The sequence below is a fragment of the Magnolia sinica genome, chromosome 17 (genome assembly GCF_029962835.1).
Source record: "Magnolia sinica isolate HGM2019 chromosome 17, MsV1, whole genome shotgun sequence".
Lineage (NCBI taxonomy): Eukaryota > Viridiplantae > Streptophyta > Magnoliopsida > Magnoliales > Magnoliaceae > Magnolia > Magnolia sinica.
The window spans coordinates 5,461,233-5,485,913 of NC_080589.1; the positions used below are offsets into that span (position 1 = coordinate 5,461,233).

General features: G+C 40.9%; 1 protein-coding gene across 1 annotated transcript; it reads left to right on the forward strand.

Moving 5' to 3' along the window:
* The first annotated feature begins 16,717 nt into the window (after positions 1-16,717).
* Positions 16,718-22,397, forward strand: LOC131230358 (uncharacterized). The gene is made up of 7 exons (XM_058226241.1): positions 16,718-17,118; positions 19,050-19,847; positions 20,129-20,825; positions 20,956-21,056; positions 21,138-21,227; positions 21,328-21,455; positions 22,025-22,397. Exons 2-7 carry the CDS (start codon positions 19,125-19,127, stop codon positions 22,167-22,169), a joined length of 1,884 nt encoding a protein of 627 aa, XP_058082224.1. The 5' UTR covers positions 16,718-17,118; positions 19,050-19,124; the 3' UTR covers positions 22,170-22,397.
* The last annotated feature ends 2,284 nt before the right edge of the window (positions 22,398-24,681 follow it).

Here is a 24,681-nt window from a genome sequence, read left to right on the forward strand (position 1 = left end):
AGAGCGCATTCTTTGGCATGCAATTTTCCACATATACCTCAAATTAAATGTTTTTAGTGGTGGGAGTTCAATCCTCACTGTGTGGTTCACTTCAGCCGTCTATTTGTCTGGCTCATACCCTAAAATAATCCGAAAAAACTGAATGAATGGCATGGATACAATCCATACATGACAGTAGCCCCACGAAGCCCCTAAATTTGAGAGAGGTGAGTGGAATAGGGAGGAAATGAGGTGGGATTTGGAAGCCTAAGGGCTTGTTTGGTCAGTGGAATTGAATGGTGTTAAATTGTATTAAATGGGATTAACATCATCATTTCACAATGATTGCATGTCTAAAAATACCATGGTATTGTAGCCATCCAATCCCATGTTTGGGAAAATAAAAAATAAAAAATCTTGCCATGGAAAACACTGGATTAAGCTAAATCATGTTTGGTGGACCATGAAATTTGTAATCAACAGACCAAATTCACAACGAATGTCGTTCATTTGTACACATATACAATCTGAATGTCACATGTAAATGGTGAAAATGGATGGATGGAATGGTTAAACACATGCCTCAATGTGGGGCACACATGTATAGTAGATTTCAAAATGCATGGACTCCATGCATGGGATCAAATGCAATTCCATGGGACTAAATGCAATTCCATCCCACCTAATCTCATCAAATACCATGTGCCAAACACTCCCTAAGGGCCTGTTTGGACAGTGGTATTAAGTCGTTTTAAATGAGATTGCATTACTATTCCCACTTTGAAATTGGAAATGGCATGTTTGGAAGGAGTGTGAGATGGGATTAAAATTATCTATATAGGCTTTGGAAAATGAGCCCTATATTGGAAAGTGTAAGTTGGGACTACCAATCCTATGGATGATGGATTTTTGCTTCATCCAGTTCAATTCAAATGCAATCTTAAAGTAAATCTTGGGATTTATTTTTATTTATTTATTTACTTATTCTATACCGACATTCCAAGCATATTATTAGAAAACATGGGACCAATCCAGGAAAATGCCTTACATTTGCATTTATTATAACTTTTACCGTTCCATCCATCTTAATCCCACCTAATGCATAACTCTTACCATTCCATCCATCTTAATCCCACCTAATGTGTCTAGCTGTTGTGTGGTTGGCTCCCTCGAGTGTGAATCAACTTAAAATACCTATTCATGATATATTTATAGGAGTTTGAATTTAATTACTAAATTAATTTTAATATCTCTAATTAGTGAGACATGTAATTTTTGTCACAATGGCGGTGATAAGCCCGTTGAAATATATGCTTTGCCCCAAAAATGATGAAATTCAAAGTTTCAGGTGGGCCCCAAGCACAAGATCATTTATGAGTGACTAACCAACGATTCTCAATCATTGATTTACATGAACAATGTTTGGACGGTGTTGGATAATGTTTGGACGGTGCTGATTTATATGGACAATGTTTGGACGGTGCTGATCATCATTAGTGGGCCACATGCCCACCAGAATGATAGTGGGTAGAGACACATGTTACACCAGCAACCATTGAAATGATTATTTTCAGGTGAAACGCAAGAGACGGTGAGAATCTCTCCCCGTGAGAGTATCTGGACAAGAGGGCTGATCGGCCGTGGCCGGCAGAGGTGATGATGATGGTGGTGGTGGTGTGGTGATGGCTGTCCAGAATCTCCAACTCTCTCTCTCTCTCTCTCTCTCTCTCTCTCTCTTTTTGGGCTATTGATGGGTGGCTGCAACATTCCAACCTCAGAAATTTTAGGGGCATGGTCAATTAGTGGTGGGCCACGACAGAACAACGGCTGGATTACCCCCAAGTATGGAAGCCACTTGTGAGAATAAAAATCCAGTATAGAGTGCAAAGTCTTCAGAGGCAATGGAGCTCTGAGAATCTCCTAGATGGGAAGATCAAAGCCAGCATACTGGGGCTTTTTTTCTTTTTTCTTTTTTTTTTCTTTTTTTTTTTTACAATGAAGTGAAGACCATTGCTATACTTTCTTTCTTCTTTTCTTTTTTTTTTTTCTTGATCGCCTACGTGCAGGCAACAAATTGAGAAAGTCAGATAAACGCCTTTTTGTTGCACACTATTCTTGAAGGAATTGGTGGTTGTTAGTTGTGCACACAAGGTGTTTGTGGTTCTGCTTGAATCGGCGATCTTGGTGTGTCCAACGCCGTGCCAACATACCAACAGTTGAGATGACTCAATCGTGGGCCCAGCAGGTGGGTGATGTAACAGTTGGTGCCCTGTTTGTGGGTGATGACAGAGTTGGTGGCCCTGTTTGTGGCCTTGGTTGATGGTGGTGTTGGTAACATGTATAAAAGTGGAATGCCATGTAGGGAGCATGTTGCGCCCACACTTGAACACCACCCTATGGCATAGGATCTTGGGTCATTCATAGGTTGAACTCGCTCTTAACATACACCCAAAGTCTTACAAGCCCAGCCGTCAGGCAGTCATTGACTTCACCATTGTATCACACTTGCACATGTGCCCATGTAGTTGGGAGCACTTTTCCTCGAGTAGTTAACAACGTGCCTTTATTCAAATTTTAAAAATCGAAAAGAGAAAAGATAAAAAGAAGAGGCTGGCCACATCAGCAGCCCAACATGGGAAGGACTAAAGCATTCATGTATTAGTGATTCATGCAGTTGGTTTTTATTTATTTATTTGTCAGGAAAAGAGAGAAGATAATTATTTATTTTTAATTTTATGAATGGAAATTATTGGAAAATGCAAATACAAAAGCAACTGAATAAATGAAAACTATGCAGCCCAAAAATCTCACAACTTGGAAAAGGGGCCCACTATATCCAAATAGAATTTTTGGACCAAATGCCCACATCATCCAGGAAATCTGCAGCATTGTTAGCAGACCTGGGCATCTTGGAATAGGTCACCAAAAATAGGAGCAAATGTCTGCAGCCTATTCTAGAGTATCAGCAAGCCTCTAGGGGAAGGAACCATCTCTATACCCATTTGATAACATTACTAGAGTTCCCTTTGATGATTAATAGCAATTTATGCGGTTAATTCAAATAGTTAACACATTTTCAAGAAGATGATGCTGTTAATTCATCTTATGAGGGTGGGTGTTGGTGTGATGGTGCGGCTGATGGTGGGACTGCTACAACGGCTGCCATGGTGGTCCCAAAATGATGTATGTATTGGATCTATACCATAAACAGGGCACATACATCATGGTGGGGCCCACAGAGGTTTGACACCAACTAGCTGGCAAGTGTTGGGGTCACTAGCCAAGCAAAACAAGAGTGTATACCATCTGCTGAGCACATGCTCGATCAGGAGAAAGAAAATTACAGGCCTCTCCAAAACAGGCCTGTAACTACTCCAAATCTCCTAAAACATTGTAGCTTCTAAACACTTTGTTTGCAGGTTCTCTAAGTTCTAAAATAGAGCTAATGATGATGCATCCCCATTAAGTCTGTTATCAAATGTTGTTGGTAATGCTCTTGGCATTTGCTGAATAGCTACTGCATTGCTTTGAATCCAGTTCAACTATCTAACGCATTCTTAGTTTAAAAACATTGCTCTTATAAAATGCATGGAAATTTAACGCATGGAAGAAGTGAACAGGAAAATCCACACAAAGACTTGCAATGCCCTTCATCAACCAGACCATGGATTGGGTAGAGTTTCCAATTTCTTTTTTGAGGAGTTCTCAATTAGTGCACACACCTATTAGAGCTACTTGATAAATGGAAACTTGTGTCCTGTGAACAGAGTCTCTGTGTCTAGCCAAGAACTTTTCCCATAAAATTGGTTGTCAAAGCTCTCACAATAATCTCATAGGAACCAAGAAATTTAGGAAAGAATATACTTCCAAGCATTTCGAGCTAATCTGAATAGCATATATAATTTTTTGGGTAGGACGAGCTACTTTCGTTACTTAACCCTGCTACGCCGGGTTGAGATATCTAATTCGCGAGTTCTCGCCTGAGTGCGGGCTGAAACACCTCCAAGTGTTTCCAATACCCTGACCCTACCCTCATTGTAACTATCCTCTCTTAATTTAACCCCTTTCTAAGATTAATTTTCTAAGATGAAGTCCAAATATTCAAGGTGACTAAGGGTTTGGTCCAAGAGTTTTAACGTCGCTAAGTCTTAGCACTCTCATTTATGTCGGCAATTGCATTATGGTTAGTCCACAGCCCACGGTCCAGTTTAATCCTAAACTCATGCTTTGATACCAACTTGTAACGCCCCAAATTTCGAGGGTCGAGCAAAGCTCGACTCCCGAGATTTCGAACATCACTTATGTTTTGTGGAAGTCAATATTCTAATTTCTTTCACATTGGGCATTTGAGCATGCATAGAATTATACTAAACAATGTACCATACTCTAGGTTAAGTGCGATTAAAGCAGATGTGTAAACCAAAAACATACATATCGTGAAGTTTCTTCCAGAGTATGGGTTCATGGCTGGGTTTAATGTATATACATACAGTTTCAAAAAATAAACAAAATGTGGTAATATAACATCCAACTAAGCTCATATGCCCAACACTCCCTGTCCAACGGTATATGGCCTACATCGGCCCATCTGAGAGCTGGAAGTAGGAGAATTCCTCCTTCTCATCCCTGAATGCCTGCTCCAATGTATCGGCATCAATGGTACCTGCATCTACACTAGTATCTGGTTGGTGTTTTAAAACACGGTCCTAGAGTGGGAGTGAGTGATCAACTCAGTGGTTCTATAAAGCATGTGTTACACATGTTATCAAGTTTATCAGTACAGGAATGATAAAACAACGTAAAACAAACATTTCCTAATTACTTTTCTTAATGCGAATAATGGAGTTTATGAAATGATGCATGCCCTCACCATACAACACTCCCTCAACATGCGTCTTCAACCATCTGTTTCGCAAATGACAACACCTCCTCATCACGCGACAACCACGTCTGTTTCGCCACATTCTAAGCTAATGCAATGCGGTGAATGATTATGTTAGCCGAGTGATTAATTATACTTATTCATTCAGTAATTTGGGGAAGCCAGGATACCTCTCTTTTAGTCATTGGTCTCAACTGAATTACTAGACACAGGACGACCACAACGGTCTTACGCCTGTAATCCCTGATCCGTCTGGATTCGTCACTCCCAGCTAAATACATATGAAAGGTAAGTTGTAAAAGCAATACTCGCAGTCACTACGGGGAGACTCGTCACCCCAGCGTAGGCCGACAGTATAGACACGGTGTCCTATACCACCATGCCCGACTCACGAGTCTTGAGGATCATGGTACAATGGTTAATGATGGACCTTTACAATAGTAAGGGGGTATCTTAGATTCAATCAATTGTGTTCATACAAGGTGAACATACAATGGGTCAACCGGTTCTTTAGGCATTCTCAGTGGGCATGGGTGTACACTAACATAACCGGCATGGTGCGCGTGAGCGCCCCGCGTGGCCTAGCCACTGTCGATAGTCAATGTCCGACACGTGTCGTTCGAATTTACCCAGGGTGGCCAACCTAATTCAACCAACCAAATGTGAAAATGTACCAGTTACCTGGACTACTCTCATAGTCCTATTCCTATTTAAATCATGTTAACAAATATTCATAACACATGGGTTAACATTTGATAATCAAATTTTGATTAACTACTCATTTAGGCATTTCATCGAACACATAGACAACATCACACAACAACTTACAATTCATCAATTCATTAGATAGAAATATATGTATACTTAAGACAACAAGAAAACCTACATTAACAATCATAAATCATTAACTATAATGAAAGCATTGATAAATCGCAACCTAAACATATATAGTCCGCACCTTAAGACGTTTCGCCCAACTCATGACGCTCTTAGGGTTAGAGTTTTGAGAAAATCATTAAAAGACCTAAACAACCATACAAGCTTGTGAGATTAGGGACAAATAACTATTGATCCCTAGATTACAAGCGGGATTCAACACTTATCCCCAATCATTGCCGAGAGAGTTACAACGACGGCTCCGGTTACGACGAGTCAACTAGAGAGAAGATGATAGGGTGGATGTGCACCGACACTCATACCCCAAGCTCCTTCTCTTCTCCTTTCTCCTCTTTCTCTTCTCCCTCTCCCCCTTTTTTCCCCTTGCTCTAGGGCATGAAATTCGTATGGGAGGAGGGGTGCCCAAATAAGGCCTTTATATAGTGCCAGATTTAGTGTAAATGGCCCTAAGGGTTGGGTTTTACTATATTAGCCCTAGGGGAGTATTTTTCTACCATTTTGGGGCTATTATGGGGCGCAGGAGTCGATACTCATCGTTGGATAGTTGGCCCTAGCGATGATCTACTCATAGACACAATTGGCTTATCATTTGGATACGTCGATCGACGGATAGGATTAGAATTCAGTTCAACGATCATCGACTATCGATCGGGCCCGCGACTATACGGATTTGTGTAAGACATTACTCTAAGTTGTTGCCCCAAATTTGGTCATGATCTAACGGTTTGAAAGCTACAACTTGGGCATAGACCAAACGCAGATAAGTGACTTAAGTTCTTGGTTACTTTCAAGAATATTCGCACAACTCATGCACCAACCTTATAAGTCTAAGTTGAGCGATCCGAGTCACGATCTCGATTGAATGTCTAGCAATGAACGTCAAACCCAATAAGACGGACATTACTTTATAATTTCGAAACTAGTGACCCACTAATGAGCGGTCTAGAGCTCATTTAGAAAATCAAGGCATTTCTGGAATGAATTAAGTGGCAAGATTTTCTGTGCGCAATGATTAAGGTTTAGAGTAATTATGTTCATAGTGTGGCCTATTCGCAATTAGTGAAAATAGCAATATAGTCATAATCACTCTAAACCATTGGTTTGTAAGCTATATGGATAATTAGGTCACTTTAATTTGTTAATTACGATCCGACCCCAAGTTGTCTTGACTTTGGGTAGATCTTTAATTTAGTTGTGGTTGTTTTGATTAATCAGTGATAGGTCGGTTAGATTTGGGTCATATATGAACAAATTACGAGACTAAACTCGATACTTAAGTAATCGGGCGCATTTATTGGCTTTCTACGGTTGATTTATTGAATTCATACAATTCTTTATCGGTACCACCCATGTATAGGCTCACTTCGAGCGTCAAGGGCCATTAAGTGACAATGTGGGATAATTATATTCAAAATTTTCATAGATTTTTGTAAATTCAAAATATCGAAAATCCAAGACATTACACTTCTCACGTTCGCAAAGAGTCGCTCCCTCGCGACCTTACGTGAGATAGTACGAGTGGTCTAGTATGAGCCTAGGTGCGACAAGTTTGAAATGAGCCAGGGCTTTATACTATATGCGACTGAAAACGATCAGATTATTAATCCGAAATGGTCATTCGTTTTTTAAAATAGCTAGCAATCTTGAAAGCCACAATGGTCTAAAAATAGATGGGTCATGGTGATCCAACGGTCAAATTTTTCGATCCGACAACCAGAAACGGCTTAAATTAATGATCAATAGTCAGAAACGTTTTTCAAACGTTCTGAACCATTGATTGCCTCCTAGCAACGGTCTACTCCCCGATGCCTATATAAACTGGACCATTCCAGTCCAAATTCCATCAACTCAAACATACATCTCTCCTCATCCATCAAATCCTCTAGATAGCATTTCCATCCGACATCGGCAATTGATAAGGAGGTGAATCACGCTTTAGGGACGACGTAAAATTTATGTGATTTCTTCTGGTGAAACGAAATAATTAAATCTTATTTTATTTTTATTTCTCGTTATATCCAACACATTTTTTCCAACAATAAACTGGTTGGATGGCAAATAAACACCACAACGTGCATAAAAAAGGTTTCATCGGTGGGTGTCATTGTTCCCCTGCTTTCTTTGGTGCGGTCCACTTAACCTTTTGGATTTGTCTTATTTTTTGATGTATGCCATAAAATGATCTCTCAAAATGAATGCACAACTTGGATATAATACATATATTATAGTGAAAGTAAGCTGATCATCATCTCTATGTGCGAGATACCATGAGCCCATTTGTAGCAAGTTCCTGCGCGCTAGGAAGCTATGTGACAATGTGTGATTTCATTTTAATATGTGAAAAAAAAATTAGGCAGATTTAAAACTCAAGCAAGCCACATGAGAGAAACAAATGGGGTTCAACGACCACCATTGAAACATTAAAATTGCATACAAGTTAAGTTTTTTTTGTGTTTTCAGTTCATCCCAATGAAGAGTAACCATGTAAACGGTTTGGATGTCATAAAGATATGAGGTTGGACTGAGGAAGAATTCAACAATAAACACTTCTATCCCTTGAAGTTTTGGATCTGCTTGAATTTTAGTCTGTCCTTGAAATGATATGTTAAAATGGAAGCCGATTGCTAATGACTAACTAAGTATGCTAAGAGGATTAAGTAAATTCTGTGGGCCACCATCATTCATGAATTTTATATACTCTGTCCATCCATTTTATCAGATAATTTTAAGGCTTTAGCCTAAAAATGTGTTGAGATGTGGAGCCACATCTAGGGTCGAGCGGCCCACTCGACCAGTCGTGGACTGGCTCGACTCAAAGTCCAGCGAGCATCGGTTTCCTGGTTCCGCGGTACTTAACCGGTCGAGGCCCCTGCTCAACCATTCGAGGGTCTACTCGACCAGTCGAGGTTACGCAGATTCGTTTCCGGATTTGATGCAGACTGCGAATTTTTGAGTCGGTTTTGCAAGAGGTGCAAAAGGGAAGTTGCTTAAATTATAAATAGGGGTCCCTAGGGCTATTCTAGGGTTAAGGTGAATATTGAGAGTTATTCTAAAGTGTGGGCAAAGGGTTTTCTCTACACATCGAAGAGAAAATGTTAGTACATTGCTTGTAATCTTGTTTTCTTCATAGTGAAAGTTTGCACCTGTGGTTTTTTATCCTTTTTTGGGGTTTTTCCACATATATCTTGTGTTGTGGTTTATTTTGGAATGCTTTGATTCTTCTTCTAGTTTATATTTCTTCTTGTTTATCGTTTGTGGATGAGACAGGAGGTTGGATCTCGGTTCACTGCGTTGTTGGCGTGCTGCGCAACAACTGGTATCAGAGCTATTGGTTTAATTCTATTGGGAGCGAAGACGGAAGAAAGGAAGACTAGAATTGAGAAGTTTGATGGTTTAAACTTTGCCTTCTAAAAGATGCAGATGGATGATTATCTGTATCAGAAGGACTTCTATATTCCTCTAGGAGGAAAAGAGAAGAAAACAGAAAAGATGACAGATGATGAATGGTTTTTATTTGATCGGAAAGCTTTAGGAATGATCTGACTCTTTTTGTCTAAGAGCGTCGCCTTCAATATATCAAATGTGAAAACTATAAAAGAATTAATGGAAGCCCTAGCCACCATGTATGAAAAACCCTCAGCGTACAACAAGGTTCATCTTATGAAACAATTATTCAACATGAAGATGCCACATGGTGGGAGCATGACTAAATATCTAAATGAGTTTAATACAGTCACGAGCCAGTTGGAATCCGTTGGCATTATTTTTTAGGATGAGGTCAGGGCGTTATTGATCTTATCTCGTTTGCCAGACAGTTGGGATGGTTTGGTGATTGCTGTGAGCAATTCTTCAGGGTTGACAAAGCTGAAATTTGATGATGTAGCCGGTCTAATTCTCAGCAAAGAATCTAAAAGAAAGACATCAGGAGTTTTAGGGGATTCAGGGAATGCTTTAAATGTTGAAGGAAGAGGAAGATCGCTGAACAAATGAGGCAATAAACAAAAACATTCTAAGTGGAGGAACAAGTCCAAAGGACCGAAAGACAAAGATGGGTGTTGGCATTGCGGCAAGAAGGGGCACATGAAACCTGACTGCAAGGCGCTTAAGAAACAAGAAGGAAGCTCTCAAGGCGAGAAGGATTGAGTGAATCTATCTGAGGAGAGTGACACAGAGGCATTGATCTTGTCTCTTGATGCGAGGAATGAGTCTTGGGTCATAGACTTGGGTGCTTCGTTTCATGCCACTTCGTGTAAGGAAGTTCTGCATGATTATATATCAAGTGACTTCAGGAGAGTCTACCTGGGTGATGATGAGCCGTGCAACATTGTTGGAAAGGGAGACGTTTATATAAATCAGAAAGACGGGGCTTTGAAATTGAAGGATATCAGACATGTACTGAGTTTGAAATGGAACTTGATCTCAGTGGGGCAGTTGGCCGATACCGGTTATGTGACGACATTTACCAGTGATTCTTGAAAGAACACAAAAGGTGTCTTGGTGATATTTTGAAGCAAGAAGGAAGGTACCTTATACGTGACTTCAGGATTATATAGTTCACTCGTAGTCGCATCAACTGGATTGAATGGGCAGTTATGACATCAGAGGTTGGGACATATAAGTGAGAAATGGATGAAAGTGCTATTGTCAAAATGGAAGCTATTAAGGCTGAAGTCTATTGACTTGAAATTCTGCGAGGACTGCGTATATAGCAAACAGAAGAGGGTAAGTTTCAAGAAGACAGGACGTGCTCCAAAGATACATCTGTTGGAGCTTGTACACATTGATGTGTGGGGACCGGTACAGGTATTATCTCTTGGTGTCTTACGTTATTTTGTTTCCTTTATTGATGAAGCTAGTAGAAAACTGTGGGTCTATTTCTTAAAACATAAATCTAATGTATTTGATGTATTTAAGAAGTGGAAAGTAATGGTAGAAAACGATACAGGTAAAATAGTAAAATGTCTCAGATCTAATAATGGGGGAGAGTACTGTGATAAAAGATTTGAGGAGTATTGTGCAGTAAATGGAATCAAACATCAGAAAATGATTTCAGGGACACCGCAGCAGAATGGTATGGCTGAGCGCATTAACAGGACTATCCTTGAGCGCGTCAAGAGCATGAGGTTACATGCAGGGTTGCCTAAGACGTTTTGGGCAGATGCTGTGAATACTACTACATATCTCATCAATAGAAGTCCCTCAGCATCATTAGATGATAGGCTACTGGAAGAAATGTGGACTGAGAAAGAAGTGAACCTTGCACATCTCAGAGTGTTCAATTGTACTTCATATGTTCACATTGATGCAGAGCATAGAAATAAGCTGGATGCGAAGTCTAAGAAGTGCACGTTTATAGGTTACGGGCAGCATGATTTTAGTTACAGGTTTTGGGACACAGAAAACAGAAAAATCATCAGAAGTAAGGACGTAGTCTTCAATGAAAAAGTGATATATAAGGACAATGTGCAGCAAAACAAGGCCCAGGAGAAAGAATTCGTAGAATTGGAGTTACCGGACACGAGTGTTACAACGCCATAGGATGATCATGCACAGGAGCATTATGAGGCAGAGCTACAGACACCAGTTGTGAGGAGGTCTACTCGAGAGAGGAGACCCACGGTCTGATACTCACCCTCCTTACATTATTTACTACTGATAGATAATGGTGAACTAGAGTGTTTTAAAGAGGCATTACAGTCAGATACACAGGTTGAGTGGGAGCAGGCTGTGGATGATGAGATGGACTCTCTTGAGTCTAATTGTACATGGGAGCTAATCACTCTACCTAAGGGTAAGAAAGCTCTTCATAATAAGTGAGTTTATAGACTGAAGGAGGAGCACGATGGTTCGAAATGGTACAAGGCTAGATTGGTTGTGAAAGGGTTTCAACAAAAGGCAAGTATCGATTTCACTGAAATATTTTCACCGGTAGTAAAAATGTCTACGATTCGCATGGTTTTGAGTATAGTGGCTACAGAGGACTTACATCTAGAGCAGCCAGATGTTAAGACAACCTTTCTTCATGGGGACCTTGAAGAAGAAATATATATGCATCAGCCGATATGATACATGGTACCAGGAAAGGAGAACAAGGTGTATAGATTAAAGAAGAGTCTATATGGCCTGAAGCAGGCCCCGAGGCAGTGGTACAAGAAGTTCAACAGTTTCATATCGGGAAACGGTTTTAGGAGATGTTATGCAGACCACTGTTGCTATTTGAAGAAGTTTGATAAATCATACATCATCATTCTTCTGTATGTTGATGATATGCTTGTGTGCGGTTCAAGCGTGAAGGACATCTCAGATCTCAAAAGACAATTGTCTAGAAAATTTGCCATGAAGGATTTAAGAGCTGCAAAACAAATCTTAGGTATGAGGATAAAGCGTGACAGGAAAAACAAGAAACTGGTTTTGTCACAGGCTTATTACATAGCCAAGGTACTTGATCGATTCAATATGGGAGGTGCTAAGCGGGTTAACACTCTATTAACCAACTACTTCAAGCTATCTAAGGAGTAAGGTACGAAGACGCAGGAAGAACGGGACTACATGACTAAAGTCTCATACGCGTCAGCTATTAGAATCTCATGTATGCTATGGTGAGCACGAGGCTAGACATTGCTCAAGCAGTGAGAGTTGTTAGCAGGTTCATGAACAATCTCAGGAAGGAACATTGGGAAGTTGTGAAGTGGATCATCATATACCTGGTGGGTACTGTGGATATAGGGTTGTGCTATGATGGATCGAAAATTAAGCTACAAGGCTATGTAAATTCAGATTTGGCAGGAGATATCGACAACAGAAGAAGTACTATAGATTATGTTTTTACTCTAAGTAGTGCTGTAGTCAGTTGCGTCTCTCAATTACAGAAAATATATCTATTAGTACAACAGAAGCAGAATATGTTGTGGCTACAGAAGTGTGAAAGGAGATAGTGTGGATGCAAGGTTTCATGAAAGAGTTGGGTAAGAAGCAAGCAGATTGCAAGTTATACAGTGACAGTCAGAATGCAATACACTTGACTAAGAATTCAGCCTTTCATTCAAAGACCAAGTATATTGACATCAGATATCACTTCATACGTTCGTTACTGGAAGATGGATTGATTGCTCTGGAAAAGATTCATACAAGTGAGAATCCTGCAGATATGCTGACCAAGGTGGTCACACGGGAGAAGCTGAAGCTCTGTTCAGCTTTGATTGGTCTTCAGGCTTGAAGACGGGGAGGTGGTGCACTCCGGATGTAGAAGACGAAAGTTTATAGCAATGTGTCTCTAAGTGGGAGATTGTTGAGATGTGGAGCTACATCTGGGGGCTGCTTGACTTGTCGAGTGCCTTACTCGATCGGTTGAGTGGCCCACTCGACTAGTCGTGGACTGGCTCGACTCAAAGTCTAGCGAGCATCGGTTTCCTGGTTCCGCGGTACTCGACTGGTCGAGGCCCCTGATCGACCAGTCGAGGGTCCGCTCGACCAGTCGAGGTTACGCAGATTCGTTTCTGAATTTGATGCGGATTGCGGATTTTTGAGTCGGTTTCGCAAGAGGTGCGAAAGGGAAGTTGCCTAAACTATAAATAGGGGTCCCTAAGGCTATTCTAGGGTTAGGATGAATATTGGGAGTTATTCTAAAGTGTGGGCAAAGAGTTTTCTCTATACATCTAAGAGAAAAGGTTAGTACATTACTTGTAATCTTGTTTTCTTCATAGTGGAAGTTTGCACCCGTGGTTTTTTACCATTGTTTGAGGTTTTTCCATGTATATCTTGTCTTGTGGTTTGTTTGGAACACTTTGATTCTTCTTCTAGTTTATATTTATTCTTATTTATCATTTGTGGGTGAGACCGGAGATTGGATCTCGGTTCACTGCGTTTTTGGTGTGTTGCGCAACAAAATGAAGACTACAAAGCTCAACTAGATCACACCAACAGAAACAGTGTGAATTGTGTCGGGATTTATGCTGCAGAATCACACAAATTTGGATCTAGGATAACAATCCAAGAGCACCAAGTAATCACAAGAGAACACAAAGATTTAACGTGGAAAACCCTTGCGGTACGGCACAAAGTGACAGATCTTCACTATGAAAATAGAAATTACAAAGAGAGAGGACTTACCCGATTCGAACAACCTTGAATCTCAACCTTGTTATACCATTTGATAACCCTAGAACCCTTTTAGAAACCCTTGGAATACCTTTAAGAAGCCTTAGCCTTACTTAGAAAGACCCAAGGAACCCCTATTTATAATTTAGGAAACTCCACTTACGTACATCTTTGATTCCGTCTCAAATTTATGCAGTCCGCACAGAATTCGTGCACAATCTGCGTAACCCTCGACTGGTCGAGGGACCCTCTCGACTGGTCGAGCAACCCGGGACATCAAATAACTTTGCTCGTTGGACTTCGAGTCGAGCAAGCTACGACCAGTTGAGCAGGCCTCTCAACTGGTCGAGCAGCATGGTGAAATACAAGATTTAAGACATCTTTTTGTAACAAATTGAACACCTATCGTTAAAAAGTTCTCGGGGGCCACCGAAGTTTTAGATCAAGCTGATATTTGTGTTTTCCCTTCATCCATGTCATAGGTTGGATGAGAAATAAGCATCATGGTGGGCCTCAGAAAGTTTTTAAGGGTGGAAATCATTATTTCTACTTTTTCCTGTGATATGGTCTACTTGAGCTTGCTATGCTTCAATTTTAAGCTCAACATCTAAAATGATCCGTAAAAACCGATGAACATTATAGTTGTGGATAACCAATCCAACAAAATTTACCATGAGAACCTATTGAGTAACTCACTACGACAATCCAATTTCAATTAAAATAGACGGAGGAGCAGCGAGAAACTAAGTACCCTATAATCTATATATGGTAAGAATACAGGGTAAAATGGATGAAGGGAGTGGATAAAATATATAAATTCAGCGGACCCCACTGTAATTTATATATTTTATCTACTCCCTTCATCCATTTTACCCTATAATTTTAGGACTTAAGCCCAAAAATGAAGCATATCCAAATCTCAAATGAACCACACCAACAGAAACAATGTGAATTGAACATCCACTGTTGAAAATTTTTTGAGGGCCATAGAAGTTTTGGATCAGGCTTATATTTGTGCTTTCCCTTCATCCATGTTTTTGTTATCTTATGAACATGGTGGATGGCCAATAAACATCACTGTGCAGACTATCAAAGTTTCAACGGTGAAAATCATTATTCAGTTTCCTGTTGCATGGTCCACTTGAGCTTTGGATATGTTTCAATTTTAATATCAAAACCTTAAATGAGCTAGAAACACAGATGAACCTTGTGGATAAATCACATACATTCATGGTGGGCCCAACAATCCGAATCGTTCTCACAAACATCACAGTGGGCCCACCTATCTTCCTATGAGGAAGACTTCTTCAAGAAATCCACGTCCCCATAACATCTAACGCATGAGATTTCGAGTCCGGAAAAGCGGGCCCACGGTTCGGTGATAAATTGTGTGCCCCAGTCAGTATGCACTCAAAAACGTGGATACGAAGATCATAATCATGCAATCTTCAAGCTCTTTTCATTAAATGTGAACCGGTGCTGTATTTTTTTTTTTTTTTCCAACCGTCTAATTCCTGGCCACCAACTGAAAGAGAACGTCCACATGCCGTTCTCAGTTGTTGCAGAAGCCTTGGCAACAAAAAGCTCCCTGGGGCCCACCGAAATTTGTGTCCGACATCCGTCCATCCATCTCTTGATGTTAAAACGGGAACCCAAAAATAAGGTGGATCCAAAACTCAAGTGGGGAGGGGATGGGGACGCTAGTACTGAAACCTTTTTAGGGCCCACCGGAGTTGTGAATCGGACTGGGATTGGGTACTACCCCGCATGTCCCGAGCGCTTTGAGGGGCCATCGTAATGCATGAGTTTTATCCACACTGTCCATTCATTTTTTCACGTAATTTTCGGGTATAAACTCAAAAACTGAGGCAGATACAAGTTCAAATGATTGAACACCAACCGTTAAACACCTATAAGGAGCTGTAGAAGTTTCGATCAACTGTAATATTTGTATTTTCCCTTCATCCAGATCCATGTGACGTTATGGACAGGTTAAATAGCAAATAAACCTCACAGTAGGCCTTAGAAAAGTTTCAACGGTGGGCGTCACCTGCTTCCTTAGGTGTGGTCCACGCGAGCCTTATATCTGTCTCATTTTTGGACGGCGTAGATGAAACCCATATATCATGGTAGCCCTCGGATCCCTGCCTGTCCCGAGCTCGGGGCAGCCGGGGTAATACGGAATCCGAATCCTTTGGATCAGGCTGAAATTTGGCTTTCCCTGCATCAGTGTGAGACGCACTTTATGAACGGCTTGGATGGCATTGAACTTAAAGTGGACGCCATAGATAATTTTGTTGCACGATCTCCTCGCAAGGGATTACCATCCACCGATCCCATCCGATCAACGGTTCCGATTGCAGAAAAATCGTAGACCCACTCGTGAAAACAGAAAACTGGGGTTGATCTCACAGACACCGTAGTCAGGAGGGCATGCGATGGCTCATCTTGGAAGCGTGAGGTTGACGGTTTTCCTCGCAGTACACGGGCCAACATCTAACACCATCAGCATAGATCCACCACAAGAATAGGGTGGACCACCCCTCAAACATGCCCTGTTCCCCTGGCTCACTAATCCAAGGCTCCACACACGGACACCAAATACTAACGTCCATCTATTCATCCAATCCGTCCATTTTCTCACAAAGAAACAACTAATTCAATGAGCCTATTCTAGATGATTTCATCTCTACCAATATAATCAATGTACCCCACGTGATGAACGGTCCAGATCTCACCCACACATACCAAATCCACGACTCTTGGCCCCAGAGTAGCAACACGGATGGGTACTACTGCGAGTATCGAACCAAACTTCGCTCCTGCAGTTTGCTTTTCTTTGAGAGAGGGAAAGATAAGAGAGAGAGAGAATTAGAAACAATACAAACGCTGGTGTGGAATATAAAGAAACGATGGGGAAGATTGATGTGAAATACCAAGAATACCCTCACCACCATCATCATCATGACCCAAACTCCACCCCGCCTTTCTCGATCCCACCGCACAAAACTGAAGGAGAAAGCATGCAATTCCAAAAAAGCCCTTCTAGCTCTAACCCTAATAAACCCCGTCTCTTTGACAGACAGAGAGAAAAGAGAGTCGCTTCCCTACCGAATAAAATACACGCGCGAACTATCTATCCTTCTCTTTCACCACCCACACACACGCTTTCTCTCTCCTCTCTCTTCACCTTCCCTTTTTTATTTCCTTCCAGACCATTCGACTCTATCAGAACGTCTAGGGTTTCTGAAATCCGCTTTGAGGTAACGCTTCCTTCTCTTTCTCTCTATCTCTTTCTCTTTCTTTCTTCTGTTCAACTTTAATTTCTTGTGGGTTTTTTTTTTTTTATATGGTATCTGGATGGAGTTATCTATGTGGGTTTCTTGATTTTTCATGTTTTCTGTTGATGGTTGGTGGGGATTTGGGTTTTCTTTCTTTTTATTTTCCACCATCTGGGGTGTTATATTTTTGGGGTTTTCGTTTGATGGGTCGATCTAGATGGGTTCTTTTGTTTGGTGGATTTCTTGATTTTATCTGGTTTCTGTTGATGGGTTAATGTAGAATTGGGTTTTTTTTTTTTTTCATCTGGGTATTCTTGGTTTCTGATTTTGGTTGATGGGTCAATCGAGACGGGTTTCTGATTTGGGTTTGATGGGTGAATGTAGAATTGGGGTTTTTCGGTTTCTGATTTGGGTTGACCGGTCGATCAAGAGGGGTTCTTTTCTTCTTGGTTTATTCAGGTGGATTTCTTGATTGCATCCGTTTTCATTGATGGGTCTATTTAGAGTTAGGTTTTTTTTTTTTCATCTGGGCTTGTTTGGTTTCTGATTTCGGTTGATGGGTAGGTTGGGAGGGGAATTTTTTTCATGTGGATTTCTTGATTTCTTCTGCTTTTGGTTGATGGATTGATGTGGGATTGCTTCTTCCTTTTGCAGTTTGTAATTTCTGTTGTTTGGGCCAATGGACTGATCAAGATTGGTTCTTTTTCATTTGGTTGGTTGATTTCCTTTGTTTGTTTTTTATGCCATGAAGGATTTGGTTCTTTTATCTGTTTTCTCATGGGCTTGTCAAGAGAGGTTACTTAATGTGGTTTACTTGATTTCTATTGAGATTTTGTTTTGCAAGTTTCTTGATTTCTATATCTTTCTCGTTTGGTGGGTTTATTTCTTCAGTTTTGATGTGGATTTTCCTTGTTTGTCTTTCTGGTTATTCAGTTTCTAGGTTTTTATTGTTTTCTTTGTTTTGTTGGCTAGATTTCATCAACCTTTTTTGTGTTTTGATCTTATTTTTATTGGTTTCGTTTGTTTTTCCATCTGGTTGTCTTGTTTGAGTAGTGTTGGTTGCAGAAGTCCATTTGAAACTGCCAAACCCAGGAACCTAACATGAGCAGACTGGCACATGTGGAAATATTTAATCTGAACTCTTCATCAGGTGGTCCATATGGTGAAACTGTTCTGGCCCAAAAGGTCGGACGAGTCAATTAGGTGCACCACCCATTTACTTTGAATGTGAGCCATTAGTTAACTCTTTTAGCCATCAATTTTCGTTACTCAGGTGGCCTACCCATTGAGTGTCTTGATCTGATTTTCTAGTAAGTGTTCACTGCATTACCTGCCCAGCCGATGAATCGCTTGTCTGGGGAGCTTGCATTTAACTTCCTCATTTACAGCTGTTTGTCTGTCTGCAATTAGTATTCATCTTCTTGTTTTTTTTTTCATCTGCCATTCCCTGATTCTTTGGTTTTTCTGTTTGTATCTCTGTCTTGCATTTCTTTGTCTATGTTTCTTGGTTTCTTTCTTCAGTTCTTCATTTAACAGCTTAAACATTTTGTTTCTCAGGTCTTTACTTCCAACATGTTTATTATGTTTCGCCTCGTTCAATATAGTTGGGGAAGAAAATTCTGATGCAATTTCCCCTAAAATTTGAGTGTTATTGAACTCCTTTCTAAATTTCTGTGCAGAAACCTTTTTATTTTTATTTTTATTTTTTTACGTATTCATACTATCCTTCTTGTTTTCATCCCTATGGAATTTTGGTGTTCTGGTGAATTATTTCTCTATTTTGCATGATGTAACTTTTTTACTTTATGCATATATATTCCTGACAAAATAAATAAATACGCGCATGTGTTCTTTCTTGCTCAAAATTCGTATCCAATTTTGATCGTGCTTAACTCTTTGTTATGCTGTTGTAGGGCTTGCATTTTGTTGGTTTTCTTCCAAAAATATAAAAGTTCCTCTAGGTCCTTTGTGTGGGTTTGATTTACTCTATGGAGGGGTTCGGATGCTCTGGATTCATTGGTGCAAGTGGTGTGACGAAGAAGCGGAGGAGTAACACTAGCAGGAGACCTCGGCCCGATGCAAACCCGTTCGTGGATGGTCAAGATCATTCCCCTTCATCATCCACGCCACCTTCAGATAATGTGAGCAAAGTTTCTAGTGATGAAAATGTGGGTTATGACGCTGGTTTCCAGAGGAAGGAGATGAACCTCAACAGCACTGCTTCAAGGTTTCCGTCTTATAACCAAGTTGAAGGGGAAGCACTTCCCAAAAAGAGTAGGAAAGATGGAGCATTTGGAGAAATCGATGGGTTTTACAGCAGTGGTAGCTCGAGAGCTGGATCAGTGATAAGAAATGAGAAAGGACGGAATGCATCGGATTTCAAACGGTGCAGTGAAGGTGTCCTTGCACCAGCTAATTGGAAGAACGCGAGCAAGGTTAACTTCGATTTTCAATCTGATAGCCATAACAGCGAAGGAAGGAATGGTGACAGCCGTAGTCTTGGGCAGTCAGGAGTAACTTTGAATGGATCAGGTAGTAGAGGGGATTCTTCATCCAATGAGAACAAGCTTAGGAAAGTGAAGCTGAAGGTCGGTGGAGTCACACGCACCATTCATGCAAAACCCACACCGGACAGTGCCACTGATGGTTCTTCTACGAAGCCTCCTCGCTCTGCCGATGCCCCTCGGCAGCGGCAGAGGCTAATTCTTCAGGTGGTTTTTCTTGTTGTATCATGTGATAGTATGCTAAGGTCGTTTTGATTTATGCTGTTACATACTTGGCTCCCTCATACTGCTAAACTGCCTAGAAAAATCTTTGTTGAAATCTGTTGACAAAGAACAGTCTCCTCCATGATATCAGTTGTGAAGTTATTGCAATTGTGCCATTGTCTTAAACGTTAGTCTGCATTTGATGCACAAGCTTATCCCAAGATGATTGTTTTGACCATGGCTGGCAAAAAATCTGATGGGTTTTTTTTTTTTTTTAAATGCAGGATAACTCGGATGATGACTCCCCACCATATAAAACAAATGGCTTGCAGGGAATCCCATGGAAGAATTTCAGTGGAGGAGGGGGTGTTACCCTTGCATTGAAGGCGGAATCTAGAGGCAAAATGTCCGGAAGTCTGTCAGCAAAGCAAACAGACAAGTCTCACGGCATTCCCTCTTCTGAGCCAGTTCGCAAGAGCAAAAGGGTACCTAAGAGGCGTGTTTTAGATGGAGCATTAGACGATGAAGATGAAGATGATGAGCTCCGATATCTCGGGAGGCTCAAAATTGCAAAAGCTAATGCAGATTATATTACTGATTATGATGATGGGGAGGAGGATAGCAGGAAACGGAGAACGTTGAAGACTTCTAGAAGTAGGATTGCTGCTGGGGAGTATGATGGTGTCGATGGTTATGGTTTATTGCGGTCAAGCAAGGAGGGTAAGAAGAAATCTAGACTAGAGAGGGGATCTGAAGATGCAGATTATATTGAAGATGAAGACTATGATGAACCAGGATCGGATGGTGGGTTTGATGCTAATATGAGGAAGAAGCAAAGGAAGGAATCTCTTGACTCCTTAGCTGATACTAAAAAGGAAATCTCCCTCACTACCCGTCAGCGGGCCCTCCAATCAGGCAAAGATGTATCATCTACAAGTTTGGTCGAATTCCCAAATGGGTTACCCCCTGCTCCCCCAAGAAGTAAGGACTTCTCTCAAACCATGGCTCCTTTTGCTTATATTGAATATATTCGATGCATTGCATTTGTGGTGTCATTAAATTTCCCTCCTCTCTGGATTTGCTTAAGCTGTTTTTTATTGTCTAATGTCAGAGCAAAAGGAGAAGCTCTCTGAAGTGGAGCAGCAGCTGAAGAAAGCCGAAGCTGCTCAAAGACGTAGAATGCAAGTCGAGAAGGCAGCTAGGGAATCTGAGGTTTGCTTGTGATTTTCTGTCGAGACTATTTATCAGGCATTTCCTTATTCAGAAGTATGCTTACTTTATCTGAATTTGCAGGCTGAAGCGATCAGGAAAATATTGGGTCAAGATTCGAGTAGGAAAAAGAAAGAAGATAAGCTGCGGAAGCAGCGGGATGAATTGGCACGGGTACTGAATTGTACTCGGGCCTTCTTATGTACCTGATGATTGATTTTATATCCATTACTTAAACTTGGAACTCATCTCTCCCTTTTTGTTTCCTGTGCAGGAGAGGGCTGCCAATGCAATGACTCTCCCATCAAACACTGTTAGGTGGATAATGGGGCCAACCGGCACTGTTGTTACATTCCCCAAAGATCTCGGTCTGCCCAGCATATTCGACTCCAAGCCATGCAGGTCAGCTGCCATTCTGTCCAATTCAGATGTGGTGGGGGTTGTTTAGCCCCACACCCACCTCTAACACCCAGCTGTGCATGCCAATTGCATTGGTGGGACCCACTGTATATAGATGATTTGGCCAACAAAATATGGCTGGAAATGTACAATGTAACCTACACATGTACGAATTAGAAACTGTCCATCGTTTTCTAACATGTTTGATCTGAGCCCAATAAAGAAGAGCATGGAAATGATCTGAACAGTGGGTCCCCACATGTTGCTGGATTGTGCAACTCACATGTGCCGGGTTGCTGGATGGGGAAGGATGCAATTGGGAATAGGAAACCTCAATATGTTGTTTCTTCTGTATGTGCAAGTTCAATTTCATAAGCACCTGCTTTGCTCTTGCACACTCTTGCATACAGATGGACACGCATTCATTCATTGTGCTTGTTGACATGTCCACACACGTGTACCTGTATGTTGCTTTTCTAATAATAAATTGATTTAAGATTGCCATTTGATAAATTGTAACCCTTTGTTGTTGTTTGCTAATTTGCTCGATTGGGGCTTTGCTGTCAATACAGTTACCCTGCTCCTCGGGAGAAATGTGCCGGCCCGTCATGCACCAACGCCTACAAGTACCGGGATTCCAAGTCGAAACTCCCACTTTGCAGCCTTCAGTGCTATCGAGCAGTAAATGAAACGATGCGACCGGTCACAACCTGCTGAGGTGTCCTTCAATTCTACCTTTGTTGTGTTGGCGCATTTAGGCAAATCCCGCATGTACAAATCTCCATTTTGTAAATGGAAATGACAAAACAAGGATGATCTGTCATTTCTCCATGCTGAGAGCCTGTGGAGTGTTCAGGCTTTTCCCATTCAATGTAAGAAGGCTTGGTAGTTGGTACATACAAAATTTTTCTTTGAATCCAATCGAGCAATGTAAATGCAGTTTTTTGCACCCTTTTAACCACACCTTAAAAAATGATTTAGTATCCATTTCTCATAAAAAAACAACTGAATTGATTTTGTGGGCACCGATGCCATATGCTGGCTGTTATTGAGTTAAAGGGCCCATGATTGTGTTAGCTTTTTTTTTTTGTTTTTTTGGTTTTGTTGCAGTCGTGGGGTGGACACAACTGCAGGTGCAAATACAACCCGTTGTAGGATGATTGATCATCTGGGTGAGTGAAATTGCATGCATAAGCTTCTCATTGTATCATGAGATTATGCACGTGCAATTTCAATTCGGTCAATTTGAAAAAGAAATGAATTAATTGCGGTTATGCTATGATCGAAAACCATAATGTACCACTTGGTGAGTTATGGATTGTTCATCCGGCAGTTGTATGTGGACAACCGGCGTACAAAAAATTGCAGTTTTCCCCATGGTCCATAACTCACATTTGTGCTGATGATGGCTTCTGTCAGTTACAGATTTTTTGTTGACTTTTTCTTGGATCATGGTTTCAAGGCAATGATATCGCTTCATTGGATGGATGGTGCAAATCTTGTATACGGTTTGGAATGAATGGTTTCAGATTGATACGTGCCCATTAGATGGATGGTGCAAGACTTCGTATGAGTGGTTCTGATGGTGATCTGATTGCATGTTTGATATCAATTGACGGTTTCAATAAGAGCTGATGGTGGTCTGATATCATGCATGCATGACCTGCTATCATGCATATCTGATCATGGGGTCTGATTTAAGTATGATTTGGTGCAGCGGGCCAAGCTTGGCTGTCCTATTAGCTCAGTATCTATATAAGCAAGAGATGAACTGGAGAAGATTGCCCCCCTGCACCAAATCATACTTACTATATCTATAGGTGTGTTTGGTTGCACCAGATTTCATGATATTACATAAAAGAAACGATGGAGAGGATTGGCCCCCTGCATCGAATCATACTTAGTAGTTAGTATAGACTGATGAATCTTGAAATATTGTAAAATTTCATGATATTTACTGCAACCAAACACACCCTGAAGAAAGATGAGTAGTTTTGTAAAAACACTATCTACTCATTACAGTGGGCTCTTTTGATCAAATTACATACTCATTACAGTAGCTCTTCTGATCAAATTACACACTCATTACAGTAGCTCTTTTGAGCAATTACAATTTGGGTCTGGATAGACGCAAATTCAAGGAAAAGCTAATATTGCCACTTTTTTTCTTTTCTTTTCTTTTTTTGAGTGGGTAGTTTTTATGATTGTGAAGTGGGTCAAAATCGGAACTGGAAAAGTCACAATTCAACAGGTGAGATTAGTTTTTATTAAGCTCTTTGAGTTCTTCTATGGATTGTTTGTTTCTAGGCAGTCTATGGTTGTAGGAAGCAGAGGCCTCTGAGATTTACCATAGGAATTCCAACACAAGGCTGGTTTTAGAGCCCGAGCATCAGCAGACGGAGCTAGCGTGATGTCGCCCATGCTGATGTTAGTACAAGGGATGCTGTTGCTGCAAGCTAGATAGATTGCTCGCATGGAGTAAGTCCCATTGATTTGATGGAAACTGATATTGGATATAGCCACTGCATCCGTTTTGTTTTTGCAGACTTGATTGTTGCAGTAGAACTGATGATCGCATCGGGACCTTGACGTTGGAGACTTCAATGTTGGAAAATGAGACAGACTTGACGGACCCGATTCCACCCTGGCAACAGAGTGAGGGTTGTAACAAAATCATTGCAGGAATGTTGTCAATTGGAAATCTGAAGGGTGTGTTTGGATGCACAGGGGGATTGAATTGCGAAATTAAGTGGCCCACAAAATCACAAATTGCAGTTACGTTTCTTCAGGTACAACTTACTATAACATAACTGCTGTTTGGAGCCCAAGCTCTCCTTATGAATTTGCAAGGTAGAAATCACAATCTGGTCATTTCCTACCAATTACAATTCAGTTCAATAGTGCATCCAAACGTGTTTGAAGCGATGACCTGATAAAAGCAAAGCCATCAAAACCCTTCTATTGCTCATTTGTTTATCAGTTGGAAGACCAACCTGCCAGGTCTTGATCCTGACTCCATAGAGGGTTTCTTGCATTGTGGTATCTTGGACTCTGATATCCCTAATGCATCCCAGGCCTCCCATACTGCATGCACGAACATGCTGGGAGAATGATCGAAAATACAAAGTGGGAAGTTGGAGACGACAAGTCTCATTCTACATACCTGATGCCATGACCTGGGCCGCATTTGGTATGATGAATGTATACATTTGAGCAGCCCGTTTGGATG

Excerpts from the sequence above, each read along its gene's own strand:
- LOC131230358 (XM_058226241.1), top strand. The coding sequence starts at position 19,125 with ATGGAGGGGTTCGGATGCTCTGGATTCATTGGTGCAAGTGGTGTGACG. Across the intron at positions 19,848-20,128 it reads GGCAGAGGCTAATTCTTCAG|GATAACTCGGATGATGACTC; the intron begins GTGGTTTTTCTT and ends TTTTAAATGCAG. Across the intron at positions 21,057-21,137 it reads AGGCAGCTAGGGAATCTGAG|GCTGAAGCGATCAGGAAAAT; the intron begins GTTTGCTTGTGA and ends CTGAATTTGCAG.